The 20,720-nt window shown below is 38.1% G+C and overlaps 1 protein-coding gene across 1 annotated transcript in view; it reads right to left on the reverse strand.

Annotated features, from left to right (window-relative positions):
• Positions 1-20,720, reverse strand: part of RYR3 (ryanodine receptor 3) — a 420,504-nt gene that overhangs the window by 322,843 nt on the left and 76,941 nt on the right. Inside the window, exons 3-5 of the mRNA XM_078391770.1 lie at positions 19,944-20,051; positions 2,500-2,574; positions 1,481-1,559 (exon numbers count right to left, since the gene is read on the reverse strand). Of these exons, the coding sequence (XP_078247896.1) occupies positions 1,481-1,559; positions 2,500-2,574; positions 19,944-20,051 (262 nt within the window). The remainder of the gene's footprint in view (positions 1-1,480; positions 1,560-2,499; positions 2,575-19,943; positions 20,052-20,720) is intronic.

Below are 20,720 nucleotides of genomic sequence, written 5' to 3' on the forward strand. Positions count from 1 at the left end.
TTTTCATGAAGATCAAAACTAGTAATGGACCAATTACATAATATATGCTTGCTGTTAACTGGAGTGCAATATGAACCAAGCTCGCGGGGAAGGTCGCCTTCAAATTGTCAGAGCAGGTATACTCTTTTTTCTAGTTACAGACTGCCTAAGGATTTTATATTGAGTTTATTTTCAAAACCCCAATAGCCCTATGGGCCAGTCAACACATTTTCTGTTTCCCATCTCATCATGTGCACTCTGCAATCAAAATGGTTCTTTTCATTGGTACCAGTCTGTCCAAAATATTTCAAACATTGAACAATTGTATCTGGGACTGATAAATAATATGATTAAATGTTTTAACTGTATGGAAGCCAGGTATATTTAAAATGATGATAATTACACTTTCACATATAGTAAGTTTTTTGTTTTCTTTAAAACTTTCTCTGCATGTCGCAAAACCTAAGGAAAACGATATTTTTATGCAAGGATAAAGGCGAGTTCAAAGCCCTCCAATATAAATAATATTCATGCTCAACCTTTTTTTCTGTTCATAAGTACAACAGATACCTAAAGATATAACAGTTGTCAAATTCCTCACTCTTGTCAGTTTCAGCTGTCTAGTCTTGAAAAGGCACATCAACAAAGAATTTTCAAGCCCTGTAGGATTCCTCCTTGTCAAAGAAGAACAAGATAAAAAGTACTTCCCCCCCCCCATCAATGTCTGTAACTCACAGAAATTGTTACTGTCTAAAATTCATGTTATTTTCCTTTAAGAAAATTCCTTTAAGAAGGAAAATGCATACACGTTTCAAGCAGGGAATGACTCACTGGCTAAATACCTATTACTTAACACAATCAGTTGCAATTAGAACAGGCCAATCAGTCACATTTACAGAGGCATTGACTCACCAAATCCCCACTAATTCAATGTGTCTACTCTAGCTGCAGCTTTACTATGCTAACCAACAGATTTCAGCCACAGAATCCTTGAAATTCAAGGCAACAAAGTCACATCTTTTGTCATTTTTCACAACTTGTCTTAAGTATGACTTGTATTAAAATGTTATTTGTAGAAACTCAATCTGTGAACAAATTTTTTTTCTTCTGTTGTGGAAAGTGTACATATGTAAAAACTTCCACCTTCACAAGATGAGAAGAACAATTTCACACATCCTCGTTTTCATGTGTGAGGACTAGACAATGTACATTTACATCTCCACTTACCATGTATATATTAATGCTTAATTGAGAAACAGAATTATTTGCTAACCACAGAGCAAGCTTGTGCAATTTGTGGCTCAGATATTGAAGGCAAGCCACCAAACATGCTTTGTATCCTGTGATAAACTAGATGAATTTTTGAACCCTATTTTTTCAGTTTGAGCCATAATTCTATCAGACATTTGAGGGCCAAAACACATGACTGGTTGGTCACATCTTCCTTGGTTTGTCACTGGTTTTGCAATCCTATTACAACCTAATATAAAATGATACATACCTGCTGCATTTTCTTGTAGTCCCACATCAAATGCAAGTTTATCCGTCTGAGATCTTGATGTAGTCAAACATGTCAAATACTGAAAAACACGCTGATGTTAATTGGACCATTGGAAGAGGCAGACAAATTTATATATGTTATAAAGGCTATTAAAAATTATACTTGTGGAAGTGTGCCAGCCATTATATCCAGGCAGCTAGCACTGTGCAGTTCATGTTGTGACCGCACAATCAATTACATGGTTCACATTGCAGCTGTTGCACAACATGTCTGCGAAAGTGCTTCATGGATATTACTTCCTCCCTGTCACTTTTTCCTACCACCTCCACAGCTTCATATTATGCAGGCAGAGTTACCCAATAGGATTTCAGCCATTATAGTCTTGCACCTGAATTCAGTGGATTTGCATATTTTAGATGTACACAAGAGGGAAGCCTAGTCTCTTGTTACATATTCATACACAAATATAGACCAAATTGCTCCTGCTCTGAAATTTATAGAGACCTTTGCAAAGATTAGCACTCCCATGCATACAAGCCATTACTGCATCAGGATCATTTACTATGAAGAGAATTTAGGAGAAGGTCCTTTTTATTAAATTCATTTTTTAAAATCATAGTAGTATTGTTAGGAAATTTAAGTCATTTAAACAAATAGACTGTCTCAATGCAGACAGCTTTATATAAAATGAAAGTACTAATTGCAATTAGGGCAAATAGGCGACAGATTCCTGTGGCATAAGGCAATTTGATCATACAGTGTCAAGCATGGCCCTGATAGAGAAGTTGTTTATGCCCAAGCATGTGACAAGGGAAGAGAACAGTCAAATTCTCTTCGTAACATAAATGAAACAAACAAAGAGAGGATGTTATTGGAACAGGCAAAGTCGTAAAGAAAAAGGCACTTGTTAAACAATCTTTCTTGTTTACTCTGCCTGGTATGAGACAGATTACACCTGACCCTGTTTTTGCACCTCCATAATGACAAGCAATTGGCTACAACTCAAGAAAACAGCTTACCATTCCGCTGAATGAATGACGAAGCAGTATAGCGTGGCCATACAGCAGTGTTCTGTGACCACCTCCTTGAGCTGCCTGTAGAAAATTATAATCTCAGTACTTACACATTAGAATTCAAAGTTCTTAATTACATTAATTTTTTTAAAAAGAGAATGCACTCACATACACCTGTAAACTATTAAAAGAGAAAACAGAAAGGTGTTCAAGACAGACATTGGGCACACCCAACTGATGACACCAAAGGACTTACAAAAGACTTTTACTGTGATAAAATGCTTATAGATGACTATTTACAAATCAATCATGTCAAAGCACCTCATTTTAAATTAATAATGAAATTATACAGAAAAACACGATGAACTAAAGGTTAAACCGCTGTACTGCAGCCAAAACTGTGCTCACGACCTGGGGTTCAATCCCAGGTAGCCGGCTCAACGTTGACTCAGCCTTCTATCCTTCCGAGGTCGGTAAAATGAGTACCCAGCTCACTGGGGGGGGGGCAATGTGTAGCCTGCATAATTAACTTGTAAACCACCCAGAGAGTGCTTGAAGCACTATGGGATGGTATATAAGCAGCACGCTTTGCTTTTGCTTTTACTTCAATCAAAAAGACAAACTATATTAACAAGGAGTATTCAGAGAAATAATGTAGGTTTTGAAAGCACTTCTTACCTTTCTTATAAACTTTCCAGAAAGCATTAAAAAAATTACAAGAATTAGCTTATAAATAACCATAACAGATACCAATATGCTACTGATGGGATGGGGAATCACTAAGCCTTTGTTATTAATTATACTTGTATTCTAAAAAATGATACGTATTTCATTATGAACTATTGCTATCTATATGAGGGAACCAGCGTACTTCAATAAGACCAAGAGAAGAGATGTTTGTGCTGTTAATGAGCTGATCTTAACTAGTTACTAATGACTATAGCACTGTGGAGATCTAAGAAAAGTAAACATCCAGTGAAATGTTGTATGCAGATGTAATTGCAAAGAATATAACTTCAAGTCTTTTTAGACTGTAAATAGACTATGTCCAAAAGTATTATTTTAAACCTTCTTTTCACTTGCAATCAAGAACAATTAAGACTATTTCAGCCTTTAAATTAGAGCTTGAAAGTAGAGTTTTGAAAATTTACTTTTTAGCATAAAATTTTAAGAAATTCAAAAATGAATTTGTTGCTGTTGACATCTAAAAATGAAAATATTTAGCTCACTGGATTAAATTAATAATTCATCACTTACATTGTCTGTAATTTAAGAAAGGGTAAGATTTACAGGACTTCCAATCTCTCTTCTAAACAAACTTTAAAAAGCAATGAAATCATTAACTGGGGATTCTGGCATGGTATATGTCTTAGGTCAAATTACGTTTGGGATTGTCTGCCCTAAAACTCATCTGCAGGGACCCATGCACCAAGACCAAAAACTGAGACCATGCAAATCAATCCTGCGTAATCTTGAATTTTCCAAAAAAATCTACCATAATAGGATAATTTTGTTTCAAATCAACATAGCAGAGATCATTGTTCAAACTACATTATTTGTGATGTCTTGAAAGCTAGTAGTTTTCAGTTGTGTGACTGCCCCATTGAGGTATGGGATGTGACAGGTAAATGGTTGTTGTGACTGAAAGAGTTGAACAAGAAAGGGAGCTGAGTTGCTCTCAACACTCACTCACTGTACTGTAATAGTATCCCTAGTACTGAGCTGAAGAATTCGTTGTAATTATGGTCCAAAAGTTACTGCCTCTGTACAGAGGCTCACAAGCTTAGGATAACACATCTCCAAGAGGGTTTGGCCATTGTCTGTGCTGACTAGAAACTCTGTAGGGGTGTTTCCCTTAAATATGGGATTAAAATATGAAAACCACAGCATAGAGCCAGTCCTTCATTAGACATACATCTCATGGCTTCTCCCTTCAGGTGAAGGGGTGGGTATACCATATTTTTCCGTGTATAAGATGCCCCCCACTTTTCTAACCAAAAATTAAGAAATCTAAGTGGGGCTTAGCAAGTGTAGGGAGAAAGGGATCAAAGCCCTGCAGGATCACTTTGATCCCTGCTTTCTCCCTTTGTGCTAAGCCCCGTGGGGTGGGGGAAAGGGATCAATGCAATCCCACGACTGCATGATCATTTTGATCCCTTTCCCCCTTATACAGCCATGGGATTGCTTTGATCCTTTCCCCCTACACTTGCTAAGCCTCATGGGACTTAGTAAGCAGAGGGGAACACAAGGATTGAAGCCATCCTGCAGTGCTTTGATCCCTGCTTTCCTTTTGCTAAGGCTTAGCAAGTGGAGGGGAAAGCAGGGATCAAAGTCCTGCAGGATTACTTTGATCCCTACTTTCCCCTCCACTTGTTTTTTTCCTTTCCTCAGTTTACTTCCGTGTATAAGATGACCCTCAATTTTTAGTCTAAAGATTTTAGACAAAAGTATAATCTTATACATGGAAAAATACAGTATATGTGTACACTCTCAAAGGATATAGCAATTTAAAAGGATATTAAACAACGTAAAGCATTGTGACATTACTTGTTGAAAATTATATTTATTGGTGGCTTGCCTGGCCAGGAAAGTAATGAATTTAACATTAACACTCTTAAATTAAGTATGCAAAAAACAAACTAACCTATATATTATGTATCGTCTCATGGGCTCATCTTTTATAAATATAATAGGACCACTGTATACATGGGATCAGTACCTATGGTTAAAGTCACTCACTGCCTGAAAACATTTTTTAAAGATCCCCAGAAATATGCATTTCTAAGGTGTATTACCAGAACTGGCCACTAGAAGGAACCAGAGACTGTGTGATATATAGGGTTTGCACATCAGTGGTTTCAGGCATCCACTGGGGGGGGTTCTTAAAATCAATCCCCTGCAGATACCGCGATTCTACTGCACTTCCCTTCCCCTGCTCTGATCTTCTCTTCTCTGTCCTCAGGAATAATCTGTGTACTGATACGGGCATAAGTGAGGAGTATATAGAGACCTTCATGGAATATAAACTCTTGTCCAGAAAAATATTCTAATCATATAACAGATTCACAGCGGAAAACCAAGCTGACAGTATGCTCAAGTGAACTGGCACCTCTTTCTATAAGTCTTCATTGAGGTACATGCAAATGGTTTCATATAATGTCCACAAGCTCCAGAAAGCATTCAGGTTAGATACTTCCTTCTCTTTCTCCTCATCCCTCCATCCAGTGGTGTCTCATGGATTGAACAGAGTGGGCACTTTACCCTGAAATTATGGGATGAAGTGCCTTTGTGCTCTTTTCACCTCATCCCTTCCTCCCTAGCATTCAAAGCTCACATTTTTAAGCCAAGTCCTTGACAAAGGCTCCAAATAAAACAAATCATGTTTGTGTTTTTACAAACCATTCCAAAATTCAATCACCCTTGGGGCACAGAGGACAAAGTGTGTCCTGACAGCTCTTACAAGTAGCAATCAGTATAAAACTTATGGGTTAGGCACATATGCTTATGATATAAAAACACTTGGCCTTCTGCCGGAGGGTCAAGAAAATTTCAACTTCTGCTTCCAGACTTGCCAAATCTTGCATTGAGTCACTGACATACAAGATGTTGAACATGCTTTCCAAACACAAATATGGCTACAAGTGCATATAGTCCTGGCCTAGCCCTGAAATTATTCACTTCACTGATAAAATGACCCTACATAAGATAATATGAACTACATTGCTATGATTTGGGGGGGGGGGAATGAACAGAAACAAACCATTTGGAGTAAAGTAGAATTTAATAACTATCTGCATCACAAGTTAATGATTAACATCTACAGCTTTTATAGAGATGAAGATGGTTTTGTTTCCACTACAGGCCAGGATAATCTGCAATAGCAACCACAGCACTACAAAGCACAACCTATATTACTGCAGCTTCTGAATCACTTTACAATCCATTCCTCTTTCTGTTATGTTTCACATGCAGATATTTGGAGAACTACCCTCAAATGGATTCATAGCTAAATTTCTGTTTGTTCATTGCTTACCTCCAAATCTGTAAATGCATTTCTAATTCTAAATACAGCCATTGTACTCTTATAATAAGAGCAGGCATACATATAACTTGTTCAGGCATACATATAAACTGTCACTTACTACATCTTCAGGTGGTGACTTGCATTGTCAAAAAGCCACCAAGGAATGCAGGTGAAACTTTCACATCATTGAGCATTACATAAAGTTAAGCTGGTGCAACTTTGGTGGGCATTACGCCCAGCCAAAGCAGATTGTGCAATTCAATAGCACAATTGGCCATGTGTTTTCTGATTGCACAATGCCCTGGTAGAAGTGCTTTGTGGACAGCACTTATGCCTTGGCACTATTGCTGTCACCATGAATGTCACACAATAAAAGCAGAACACAGTGACACCCAATGAAGGGTACAATCAGACAAAGAAACAATTTACATTTTGGACTGCTTGGGCCAGTGTAAGTATTCACATAGGAAATCATCAAAGCAGCCTTGCTCCATGCTCAAACTGAACTTTTGTGAGGGGGGCAGGCGGGAGTGATTTCTCTAGAACCTACAGAAGCGTCACTTTAAGAGAGATCACTCTTGGCTAATCGGTCCTTTCCAGGGCGATCAGACATCATCCTTTCTCACAACTGAAGTTAACCCTATGAAATCCAGGACAGAGGAAAAGGGAGTATTTCCCAAAATATATTTGAGCCTCTGCATCTCTTCCTTTAGAAATGAAGAGCTTTGCCTCAGAAACACTGCTGTATTGCTGCATTAAACATTTTTACCATTCCAGCTGCTCAACCCACAATAAATAACAGCTGTGCTTGTTTGTTTCATACAGAACTAGAAGCAACAGTGAATAAGAGGAAGGCACAGTTGACCAGAAAATTAATTTTTAATTAAAACGATCAGCTGCAATGTCTACAGAGAATAAGTTGTAGATCTTTTTTTTTCCTTCAGGAATTTGAATCCTGCTTACGCTGACATTTGTCTCCTTAGAGGGTAGGTTTTTAAGTAATCACTAATTTTCCAGTGGAATGGGAGGATAAATTTACGCAGTAGAGAAATTTAGTGTGACACAAAAACCTGAAGCTCAATGCTCTGCTGATTGGTCTTTTAAGATTACTTTGTGTGGGATTTATGAGAACAAAGAATGAAGAGGTTGTGTCAGGATTCTTTATAGTAATCAGCAAAACCAAACCACTTTGTGGAGGGCAGTACAGAGCCCTCCAACTTCATCCTATATAAGCAACCTCATCAAGATGCTATGTTAATTTTGACATCAGATTTTTCAATATTTTTAAAATCATAAAACAGCCCTATTGGACTTCACCACACTTCAAAAGATCCCTTAAATCCTTTTCCAGTTTTGTGTCACATAACATTTTGTCTGAAGAAGTGTTGTACAATGATTGCTGACAACCTTTCAACTTCTTGACTGGCCCTACTAAGTTTATCATCTTGTTTTGTTTCCCCCACACACTATAATAGACAGAATTGCATAAATTTTATATGCAGATTAAATAACTTTGGCTAGTTAGATAGCTCAGTAAGTGAGGCATCTGACTAAGGAACCAGAGGTTGGGAGTTTGACTCCTCACTGTGCCTCCTAGAAGAGCCAGCCAGTGTAGCCTTGGGCAAGCTGCACAGTCCCAGGGTGGCATCAGAAGAAGGGAATATCAAGGCACTTCTCTGTACAGTACCTGGAAAACTATGAAAAGGGTCATCATACAGAAGAATTGACTTGAAAACGCATTATTATTATTATTAGAATGATTAATTCATCTTAATTATTCTTAAAAAATGTCTGTTCTTCTTCATCACGGTATTGTAAGCCGCCCTGAGTAGACGTTGTCAAGAGGGGCGGGATAGAAATTAAATACATAAATAAATAAAATATTATTAACAATCACTCCTTCTAGCACAAAAAAGTCAATATGACGTGAAGTGCGTTTTCATCAACATTGCATTTCACACATAGATTTTGATTATATGAATCTTGCCAATGCCACTAGCTTATACTGTTCCTAGGAACAACTTCCCTGCTTATTGTTGCTCAGATGTTATATCCAGCTTATACAGAATTCAGAGGCTGGCCGTTCTTGACCGTGCATATCACACAGAGAAGCAGCCCTAACAGCCTCCAAGAGTGTGTCCTAATTTAACTGTACAAACATATCATCTCCATTCCAGAGAAAGTTAGCAATGGAGCCCTCGGGCATAGCGGTTAAACTGCATTACTGCAGTCAAGCCTCTGCTCACAATCTGAATTAAACCCCATGGGTTCAGATAGCTGGCTCAAGGTTGACTCAACCTTCCATCCTTCCAAGATCAGTAAAATGAGTTACCCCATGTAGAGAATGGGGGCAAGTTGCTGTTTGCATAATTATGTTGTAAACCACCCAGAGAGTGCTCTACCACTATGCGACAGTATAGTATGTCAAAAGCAACAACAACAACAACTCACTGTTCAGAATGTTAATTGTTCTTGTCTAACACATTTTCTGGTTGATTCCCTCAAACTGTCATGATCCAGCTAATGCTAAGACACAAATGCATAGATATAGGGTACAAATACCCTTAAGTATCACCTACAAATCAACGTCTTTTCTTTCTCTCTTGTAATAGGGCTGCAGCAATGGCAGAGACCTCCTAGATCACCAGGGCCCGTTATCACACATACTTTTAATGTTTCATCTCAATCAACATAAGGAGCTACCACGCAAACATGATGTAACTAGCCAATTGATTTTCTTTATGTTTTCATTATTTCCACTAAAATCATCATCATCTTTGATGCCTTGAAAATAGCACAAATTCAGGGCTAAAAAAACTGAATGGTCTCAACTTTATCTAGGGTGGGCAAATTTTGTGACACTGGATTTTTAGACGAGATCTCAGAATTCATAATGGATGAAGCTTAAGGGAAAGTGAAGACAAAAACACCTGAACACTCAAAAATTATTCACTGATATATAAGAATTGTGCATACATGTCAAAAGAAAACAGTAGTTGTACAGTTGTTGCCAACAATAGTTGTTAATAACTATACAGAAAAGAAAATTTGAATATACTGTATCTTCTAATGCTCTTTTCTGCACTAATTAGAGGCAAAGAAGAGTAGTATAGGGGAAGCCCTCTTCTCTTTTACATCTGTCCTCCCACCACTAGAAAATTCTTAGTGCTATCACTCTAGCTTCTGTGGTGCCATATATTCCTTCAAAACTGTCTTCATGGCATTAACCTAATAACACTTTTTTAAAAATTAAAGCTGAGACTTTCACAGCAGAATATGCAAATCCTTATTTCAGTGCACTATAATTAACACTTCTTCTAAAAGTACACTTTGGTAGTGAGTGTCGAAAAAAGCAGATCCAAATCAAGATAATTAAGAAACAATAAAGATGTACCAGGGCTCAAGGCTGTTTATGTTGGACTTTGTAGAACATCATTTTTTAAAAATAATAATAATAACTAAGGGGAAAATATTGAGCTTGTTCAGTAGTCACAGAATGTTGTTTCAACAGGAAATAAAAAATGGAAATCTGGGGAGATGAACAGGAGAATGGAATGCCCTTGCGTGAGTTTGCTACATTACAGGACAGCATGAGTGGTTTGCTAGAACATGAGTACTCCTAGTAGGAGGAAGTGATAAACTGCAACATTTCATTACAGGTCCTATTTATGGTTCCATAAAAGTATTTGTTTTCAAGGCAAGTTAAAGAAATCTGTGTATTCAAGATGTTGTGCCAGATTTTCAGTCCCCTACATCTTGGGCTGCACATTCCATGCAATTCACATTTGTCAGGGAGTAAATAACATGGAAATAAATAGCATTTACTTCTTAGTAAACCCATTTATGAAATATAGTTAAGGAAGGCTAGTAATCCATCAAATATTTCTTGACAATTATTTCAAACAACAATTAGAACAGAAGAAAGTTTGGTAATAACCAATCTTTTTTGGCTGATGATTAGTCCTGATGTTTTATGGGCCCAATAAAACACACACAAAAAAACAGCATACAAAATGAAATCACAGACAAACAAAAGGTTTTAATTTATCACAAATACAAAATGGAGTGAGTTTCATGCAGTGGCTGATGATTAGACAAACGAACAAGGAACATACCCATTCGGAGAGATCTCTAGGCTAGCAAAGTCGAAAACAAAACAGTATATGAAAATTTAGTGTCACACATGATTTGTATTTGTGTGTGTGCGTTTCAGTGAACAAATAGATACAAAAAACATGAAGTCAATGATATTAGACAAATAAATATACAGTTTAAGTGGTGAGCAAATATATTTTAATGTGCCCTATACTCACTTTCCAGGAAGTAAGCCCAACTGAGTTAACAGTTGGATCTACTTCTGACTGTAAATATATAGGATATACAATTAAAACAAAATATCAGGGTAAGCACAAACCATCAGGAACATTTATTGCACAAACATCCCCCCACCAGCCAAAATGAATGAGATCTGTACAAAATGTACAGTAGATACAATTGCAGTGGGGCTCGCACAGCTGGACTGCACTAACTCTGTTTAACTTTCATTGCCTTTGAATACCAATATTCCCAAGAAACTGACAAGTATGCAGCATGCTAAATATAAAATTGACCTGCAGGGAATAGTAAATTACTGCCACAGTACTGCAGCAGCTTTACATAATCACATTTATGAGACCAAGGAAAGTGGTCAGCATATAAGTTAGCTGCTCTTGCTTTCACCACAAAACCCCACCAGGACACTTTAGCTGGCTCATTTATTACTACTCTTCTTCAAGTGGCTTTCCCTTACAAAATGGGTCCTCAGGTTAATTTGCCTCTTTTGTTTTCTTACAAAGAATATAAACATTAGCGTTGATCGACATTATCAAGTGGGCCTTTTGTTTGACAATTGTTTTTATAAATGTGGCATGCTAATCATGACACTTGTCTATAAAAATAAGAAATAACACACATAACACATGCAAGATATAACACCCCACAGGCAATGGATCCAGTCCAAAGATCTTTATACAGCTTAACAATTACAGGCCTCTTGTTTTTACAAGGGCCTACTGTTAATACCTGATAAACAGATGGTTCCTGCTGCTTGCTTTACAGAGCTGATCATTTTATGTGGGGCCAGTTGGTGGGGAAGGGGGGCTGACTTTAATCACTGTAGATTAAAATCAGAATTAAACAACTGGCAGTCCTGACCTGGAATGTTCAGCACCTCCCATTATAGACAGATGCCCCACATCTTCCAAGTATAGAGGTTACATTTTTTTTTGCAAATATTTTACCCCACCTTTTCCACACAAAGTATACAAGACAATTTAATATCCATTTGAACAAACAGCTAACATCAAGAGTGTTTTCTATTTAAAAAAGTAACATTGCTATGATTAGATGAAACATAGCAGAATCGCCAGCATGAAAGCAGAACTGTTTAGGGCCTCAATACTTGGCGGAACGCCTACTCCCACCAAGATCTACCCGTGTCACACGTGCGAGCCAGGAGGTGAGGTTGAGGAGCCTAACGCCGAGGGAGGCCCGGAAGGAAATCGGGCCTTCTCGGCGGTGGCTCCTTGCCTCTGGAACAACATACCTCCTGAGATTCGTGCGGCTCCCTCGCTGGGTATCTTTAAAAATCAATTAAAAACATGGATGTTTCGGCAGGCCTTCCCTCCAGACAATTCCTGATGTTTCTTTTCTTTTCCCTGTCTATCATCTGCTCCTTTTCTGTGCAAATGTTTTTATGTTTTCACCATGTATAAATTTGTTTTATATATTTATTGTCTATTTTATGTTGTTAGCCGCCTAGAGTGGTCCTAACCCGACCAGATAGGCGGGATATTAAATAAATAAATAAATAAATAAATAAATAAATAAATAAATACAAAAGGCTCAAACTTTTTTTTAAAAAAAGAAGTCTTCCTAAAAGGATTAGGCAGCAAGCAAAAAACAAACAAACAAGAGAGAGGGGGGGATGGGACCATGTGTTCTCTTGGATACCATACCAAGTCCTTGACCTTGGTTTCCACTCAGCAAGTTTCCAAAGATGGGAGGGCCTGGAAGACCACTTTAGGTGAGGACTGAAGTAGACGGACTCTCTGTACATTTCTTTGCATGAAGGGATGCAAACATTTCAATGAGACATCTTTCTAACACTCAAATCAGAGTATTCAGCTCTGCTCTTCATTTTATAATTCAGAGATAATCTGTGAGCAGCATTCCATTGCCTGAGATTTTAGGGTCAAAATCTTAGAATAGAGAGGGGGTCCGTGATGTCACAGAGGAAGGACGGGCAAAGGTCAGAAGTAGGAAGTTTTTTCCTAGACTTTCCACCTCTGCTGCCAGAACATGTGCAACAAGAAGGCTTCTAAGACATGACACTGATTTGTTCCATATGGCACACTGGGCTCAAAGTCACCATGCCAAAAATCTGGGAGCAATGGGGAGAGGGGACTCGGAAGAAAGCTTGTGCATGTACACACATGGACCCATCATGCCATTTAAAGAAAGTGATACACAAACACCTGATGGTGACCTAGGTAGCCCTGGAGCCAAGAGGGAATAGTCATGATTTTAAAGACACTTTAAAGATAAAATGTCAAACTCCTCCTTCTCTAGTGCTGTTCACTTTGAGATTTTGTCTTCCCATATATAGACCCAGAGAAGCACATAAGCTCCCTGAGATTTCCACCTGCACTCTGGCAATCCTAGACAAAAGTCAACAAAACTGTGCACTGTATGGGGAAGTACTTCTTCATGCTGCATATAATTAAAATGCATAAAATGTTACAAGGGTTAGACATGACTGTCCATTTAGATAGATCTAAAGGAAGTTTGACAAATCTATGGAAGTTAAGGTTATCAACACACAGTAGTCATAATGGAATAATGCTGGTTTCAGTACCGATTCTGGGGAACATTTATATGTGGGTACAAATGTGCTATGTGAAGTTTCCATAAGGCTAGGAATAGGCGTATGTGTCCCATGAGCCATGTGCAGCTCCAGAGCCAAACACAGCTCCCTGGGGTCCACAGAACCAAAAAGTATTTCCTTTAAAAAAGGGGGGCTCTCCAAATTTCCTTGTGCTTCCCAGGTGGCACTGGGTCATTGTTGCTTGTTTTAACATCCCACCAGTACCTTACTGCAATTCAAGGTCACAAGAGGATGGAAAAGGCCACTTTATAATTTTTTAAAAAAATTCATGTTAGTAGGAAATATCTGAAAAAATTGAAGAGCAGGCATGTGAAATCCCGGACTTCTGGAGACTGATCCCCTGCCACAGGTGTTTGGTTGATCAAAGTGCAAAAAGACTACAGAACTACATGAGCCTTTGCTCTGGTCAAGCTTCACTACCTTATCTTCTATATATAATATGTTTTATGAGCTGGTCACTTGACCGTAATAAATAAATTCATTCATTCACCTTATATTCTAATGTACTTGTAAAGGTATTTTTTTAAAGCATTTTACTGAATAAGCACAATATGGATAAATATATTATTCTGGCATGTTTTCATGACATGAAGACATAACCCATCTGCCATGTTACCTTGGTGCAAGAACAGAAAACAATGTAAAGCATGTTAGCCACACCACACTCATAGCTTAACTCAGAGAGCCTGCTACGATTGAAAGAGAAAACAGGTGCACAAATAAGCAATATGCTTCTTTCAGCTTTTCTGCTGGAAGAGGCAAAATAGAAACACATAAATGTCACTGCCCATGACAGCTCTCCAGAGTTGTTAAGAAATGGTACTTGTTCATGATCACTTTCACTGGTACAGGGAAATGAGAAGGTAAACACTAGAGACACTCCTGTAATAGTTTTTTTACAGAAGTATTTCTCTAGATGCTGCCTTTCCTAGAACAGAGACCCAATGCAGCTTATGATATAGTTAAAACACAATTTTAATTGAAATATAGTAAATTACAAATTTTTAAAATTGAATTAAACTAAATATTACTACAATATAATCAAAATGAAAACAATTAAAATCTTAATTAAAATACTAATGGTAAGTTAGTAAAAAAAAAAAAAAGATGGGGAAGAACAACCACATCAGGCAAAACCTTGAATCAATGCATTACCTAAATAAAAAGGTATTTGCCGGCTAGCAGGACAGGAAGGAGGGGGCACATTTAGCCTTTCTTGCATAGAGTTCCAGAGTCTGGAAGCAACCACAAAGGGGACTCCCCTCTAGAAAGTACTAACAGGCTTCAGGATGGGAAAGAGTAAAAAGGCCAACTGTACTTCCTCAGAAGCATGATCAGGCCAAACCACAACAGAAGTGTGGGGAGTCAAGAGTGCCAAGCGTGGTCGTTCACTGCCAATGGGGCAGCAGAGGCAGCCCCTAGGTGTCGGGAAGCTGCCTCCCCCTCCATAGTTCTCCAAATCTTAAGGGCTGCATGTGGCCTCTGAGATGCAATACGTCCATGCTTGTTCTGGTCTATAAAAATTACTGTTTTAGTTCTAGAAAAAACGTCCACATGGGTGTGATCTAAAAACACCACAAATGGAAACCCATCTCACTTCAGCTGTTTTGAAATTAGAGGTGACTGCATGGGGGGGAAGGGGGAGAGATCTCATCCATGAATGCCAGAAGAGAGATTGTTAGCAATACTGTAGAAATAGAAGGCTTTATTGTCATTTTTGAGGGACAGAAGGATACACTTAATTCTATTTACCATTCTTTATATTTTATTTATTTTGCTTAATTTATAAATGATTTCGTTTACTAATTATTTCATTTTATTTAATTAATGGTATAGTTTGCTGTGACAAACTTATCACAATACTTTAGAGCAGCCATTCTCAACAGAGGCCATATGGCCCCCTGGTACAGTGGAACATTTGAAATGGGGCCACACACCACCTTACAGTATAAGGTTCATTATGCAACTTATGCCATTCTGATTTGGCCTATATTTCTTTTATCTTGTGTGTATGGCCCTGGCCAAAAAAAGGTTGATAGTGGCTGTTTTATAAACTGCTTGATTTTACTTCTTTTAATGATCATGTTTATTTTAATTTATTTTACTGATTCTATGGCTGAATTTGTTTTCCCTTGCTCTTTTTATACTCTACAACAATTGTGCCTTTAGTACTATCTAATAGCAGATATATGGGGTAGAAGTGTAATAAGTAATAGCAGTAATACCAGTAATGCTACCATTTACAGTCCTATGTCAGATTATTTCAGATAGTTGTTCACTATCAAGGAGCATCTTCCCTGCCATGCAGTAATGAAGCGGCCATCATGCATCAGTTCCTTTTCTATAGTCAGCCCTGCAAATGGAATCCAGTTAAACTTGTGCTATGGTAATTGCAACATTATATGGATTTGCAATCTTTTGTGTGCAAATATAGTCCAGTCAGAGCTGGGCCCTTTCTGAAAGCCCCCTGCATGCTACCTTAGGCTCTTTGCAGAAAGCATAGGATACACCATACATTACCATTCAGATAAGCCTGTGGTATTTCTTACAGCTACAATTATTTTCCATCACAAAGAAATAGCATACGACCCAAGTAGGCTACTGTCAAATAAATGCCACTTTCCCATTTAAAAGTAATTCCCTTTGGGCTTTCTCGCCCAAGGAAACTCTTATGGTCTACTTGTTGTTTTACATACAATTTCTTTCCAAGCACTGTACTTCCTTTCTGCTGTTGTTGACAACAACAACAACAACAACAACAACAACAACAACAACAACAACAACAACAACAACAACAACAATAATAATAATAATAATAATAATAATAATAATAATAATAATAATAATAATAATAATAATAATAATAATAATAATAGGACTGGAGTGGCATAAAAATTCCCAGTCAGAGGGTGAATTTGTTAAAATCATGAAAGAGCTATAGAATGATTTATCATCATTTATCCAAAAAGAAAATTGCTGCCAGCATTCATATTTATGTGTTCTATTTTTCAGCTTGTGAGAACACTGGTGTTCTAATGCAGATTTTATCCATCACAGCTCCACTTTTCTTTAGCATTGATTTTGACAGGTGCCTTCTAGATGCCCCATAAGGGAGAAACTGTAGGGACATGTTGCTGTAGGAAATAACATTTGCATAATTGTAGCTTCCTTCCATGTTTCTGCAATAGCCAGAGTTTCTTTATGTTCTGCTTATAGCGACAGGCATCAAAATATATTCCATGGTTAAACATATACAGTACATTTAAAATAGAGGAATGCCAAACAGGTTTTGCAGAGGAGAAAAGACAGATGCATGGTTAATAAGAGACCAGCATGCATGCCACAGAAGCTGGCTCATTAGGCAACGACAGTACAGATATGAATGGGAGGATATATTTTATGTTTTAACTTGTCCTGCCCCTTAAACCAAAGAACTTAACATAATTTTGCCCAACACTCAGTGTCTGTTTAACATAAACCATTTTATCCCAGGATAGATTGTGAGCAAATTACAAACAATCTTTGGAACAATTTGTTATCTCTGAAGGGAACTGAATTCAGTCATTATTATTCAGTGACCATGAACTACTAAACACCCTGATTCATGCATATACAGGCTCCATGCACTGCAAAGCACAAGGGTTCTGATGTGCATACACACCAGAGGAATCTGATGCACTAAGATGTTCTTGTTCACTAGAACAGGGAAGGGCAATCTGGACAGACCCAAACGCCATTTCTCAGATCTGCCAGCAGCTTAAATTTGGCAATTAGGTGAATATTGATTACTACAAGTTCTAGAAATGGAAAGGATGGTACATAATGGTACTTTCTTTCCATTATTGAAAGAAAGAAAAAACATTTTTAATCTTCCATCTCCCTCTCCTCCTTTATCATGCCCTTATTAATCTTCTTGGTTTATATATTTACTAATTTGCAAGTATCTACCCTCATCTGAGCAATGACAATAACAAAAATAATGTATTTATCTATAGGAGGAACAAAACACTGAAAGTGCAATTGAAAGGAAATTTTCTCCATGCTTGAGTTTCAAATTCTCTACTGCAAAGTTGTCATGTTCTCTGGCTTACTCCCTGAAACACTGTTGTTGTTGTTTTTAAATTGAGCATATTTAATGATCTACGTTTATTTGCTGTTATGCACAAGGAGCAACTCACAGACTAGGGCAGTGGACACCAGTATTAATATAAGATATTGCTGGTCCCAGCCCTAGCACCAGTGCATCAGAAACTGCTGCCAGTGATATGTCACTCGCTGTTTCTTACCCTCGCTGCAGCATAGCTGTGGACCAGTCAGTATTATGGGATTGAACAGTACTTTTTAAACCCCATTAAACATTTGTGCATCACGGTGAATATGCCAACCATTTGTTAAAAAATGTACAAGTGGACGAAGAGTTCCTTGTCAGGCACCAGATACAACAAAGTGGCTTTGGAACCCTGTGCACAAGCCACATAAAGCAGATCTGGTGGTCCACCCAACTTAATCAGTGGGTCTCTGGCCCTCTTCACACATAATTTTTGCCATGTAACACTACCACTGCACATTGTAATCCCACACTGGAGGAGTTTATGTATAATTTACTTGATCACATGAGTAGCAACTTCCCTATGTGATTATTATTTTTAAGCCAAAGGCATCAACTGTGTGGAACACCTCAATAAAAGCAACCTCTCCCACATTGTTCAGCAATTCACAACGGCATCACTTTTAGACCATTTGCATGGGCTTCTTTAACGGTTTCCATAGCTGGATTTATGTATTAAAATGCTTATCAATTAGGTCTGAGAAAGGGTTCTCTTCTCTCAGTTGAGCACAAAGCATTAAACAAAGGGATTTTCCATCCCTGGTCTACCTCAGTGACTCATAACAGAAAAGTAATGCTAACTTGAACATGACCTAAGTTTCTCCAATGCTTAAATATTTTGTGTTGGGAAAATGTAGATGTGTCAGAAAGAATGGACTTCACCTCTCAGCAGCCACTTCCATTCTGGTAGCAGAATAATTAATTTCTGAAGCATGAGGTTATTTAATGGTTGTTCTGGTTTTTTCGAGCTCTTTGGCCGTGTTCTGAAGGTTGTTCTTCTTAACGTTTCACCAGTCTCTGTGGCCGGCATCTTCAGAGGACAGCAATCTGTACTCTGGTGTAGTTGGCTTGGGAGTGCAGTATTTATGGCTGTGAGATAGGCTTTTGTCTTTTCCTGTAGATGGGTGGTTAGTGTGTATTGTTGTGGGTGTATTGTTGTGCTAAGGGGAAGAGATTATCTTTCCTGCGGTTGATGGGTGTCATTAGCTGGTCTTTTGTGTGTAGTGATCCCCTGTCCTTGTGGGTGGATAGAGTTTGTTGACCTTTTGCACGTAGTCTGTTTGATAGCTGGGAGCCAAGTTTTGTTGAGCTTCATACTTTCCTCTTTTTTGTTGAAACTGTGCTTGTGCTTGTGGATTTCAATGGCTTCCCTGTGCAGTCTGATTTTGAAGGTTCTCATTTTGAAAAAACACAACCTACAAACAGTATTCAAGCCCACCACAAAAATACAACAAATGTTACGGTCAGCAAAGGACAGAAGGGACCCCCTCACCACCGCAGGAGTATACCGAATACCTTGCAGTTGTGGCCAGGTATATATTGGAACCACAAAATGAAGCATCCACACCAGAATCAAAGAACATGAGAGACACTGCTGACTAAAACAACCAGAAAAATCTGCAGTAGCGAAACATGCCCTGAAACAAACTGGACATGAAATTCTATTTCAAAATACTGAAATACTGGACAAGATGAGCAATCATTATGTCAGACTGCACAGGGAAGCCATTGAAATCCACAAGCACAAGCACAGTTTCAACAAAAAAGAGGAAAGTATGAAGCTCAACAAAACTTGGCTCCCAGCTATCAAACATACTACGTGCAAAAGGTCAACGAACTCTACCCACCCAAGAGGACAGGGGATCACTACACACAAAAGACCAGTTAATGACACCCATCAACCACAGGAACAGATAATCTCTTCCCCTTAGCACAACAATACACCCACAACTATACACACTAATCACCCATCTACAGGAAAAGACAAAAGCCTTTCTCTCAGCCATAAATACTGCACTCCCAAGCCAACTACACCAGAGTACAGGTTGCTATCCTCTGAAGATACTGGCCACAGAGACTGGCGAAACGTCAGGAAGAACAACCTTCAGAACACGGCCAAAGAGCCCAAAAAACCCACAACAACCATTAGATCCCGGCCGTGAAAGCCTTCCCGAATATAATGAGGTTATTTATTTGTTAGAAGTGGTTAAGATTAGGAGAAGGAGAACAGAAATAAAAGGCACACACCCCTTTTTTAAAAAGGATCCTGAAAATATTATCAACCTCATTCTAAATTGCCTTTCTTTGGAAAGGCTTACAGATCCAGGTGAAAAGCAGTTTTTTCTTGTCTGACTAGCATCTTCCCATTCTATAAATAAAATAATTCTACTTACCCCTTCACTGGAATTGTCTCCTGTATTGGCAAGCATTTCCTGGAGAGCTCTGACAGATAAAGATTGCTCCAGCACAAAGTTACAGATGCAAAGGTCAGGGGGGACATACTGCAAAAATTAAAAAAGCAACAATATCAGCATTCTATCTGACCTAGGGTGTTCTTGCCCCCTACTAGGCTCATTGTGCAACATATCTGTGAGCCTCTTTAAAACTCATTTTTTACTGCAATTTTTTAAAAAAATTAAAATTACATGGTAAACTCTCTGAAAAGATCTGATCAAACATTATGCACTTTGATCATTAGAAAAATACTTCACACCATGAAATAAATTCATGGATCTGGCCTTATATACTACAAGTTCATTGTTCCTTACAAGCTCAGTCTTTAACAGGTACCTCCTGAAAGAACTACATGCAAACTAAGCCCAAGCAAGAAGTGTCCAAACCCAAGTAAGATAAATTAGGTAAATGAAAGGTGTTTAAGCAACACCCTTTCACAAATCAACATGGTGCCAGATTCTGTATCTTAAATTTTCATCTGAGCTTTCCTCTGATATAAAAATACAGCACATTGAACAAGAATATTTTAGAATCTATACAAGAATTTTCATGCACACACAATGAATAGATTACTGGAAAAGTTTACTTAAGCCACAAGTAGCACAAAATATATTAGAAGCACTGAATTATTCAATGTGACCGGCTAGTAACAGATCTGCAGTTTGGAGACACTTTCCATTGAGCATACTAATATACAAATAATACGTCTGCATTTC

Source organism: Pogona vitticeps, chromosome 1 (genome assembly GCF_051106095.1).
Source record: "Pogona vitticeps strain Pit_001003342236 chromosome 1, PviZW2.1, whole genome shotgun sequence".
In the NCBI taxonomy this organism is placed as follows: Eukaryota; Metazoa; Chordata; class Lepidosauria; order Squamata; family Agamidae; genus Pogona; species Pogona vitticeps.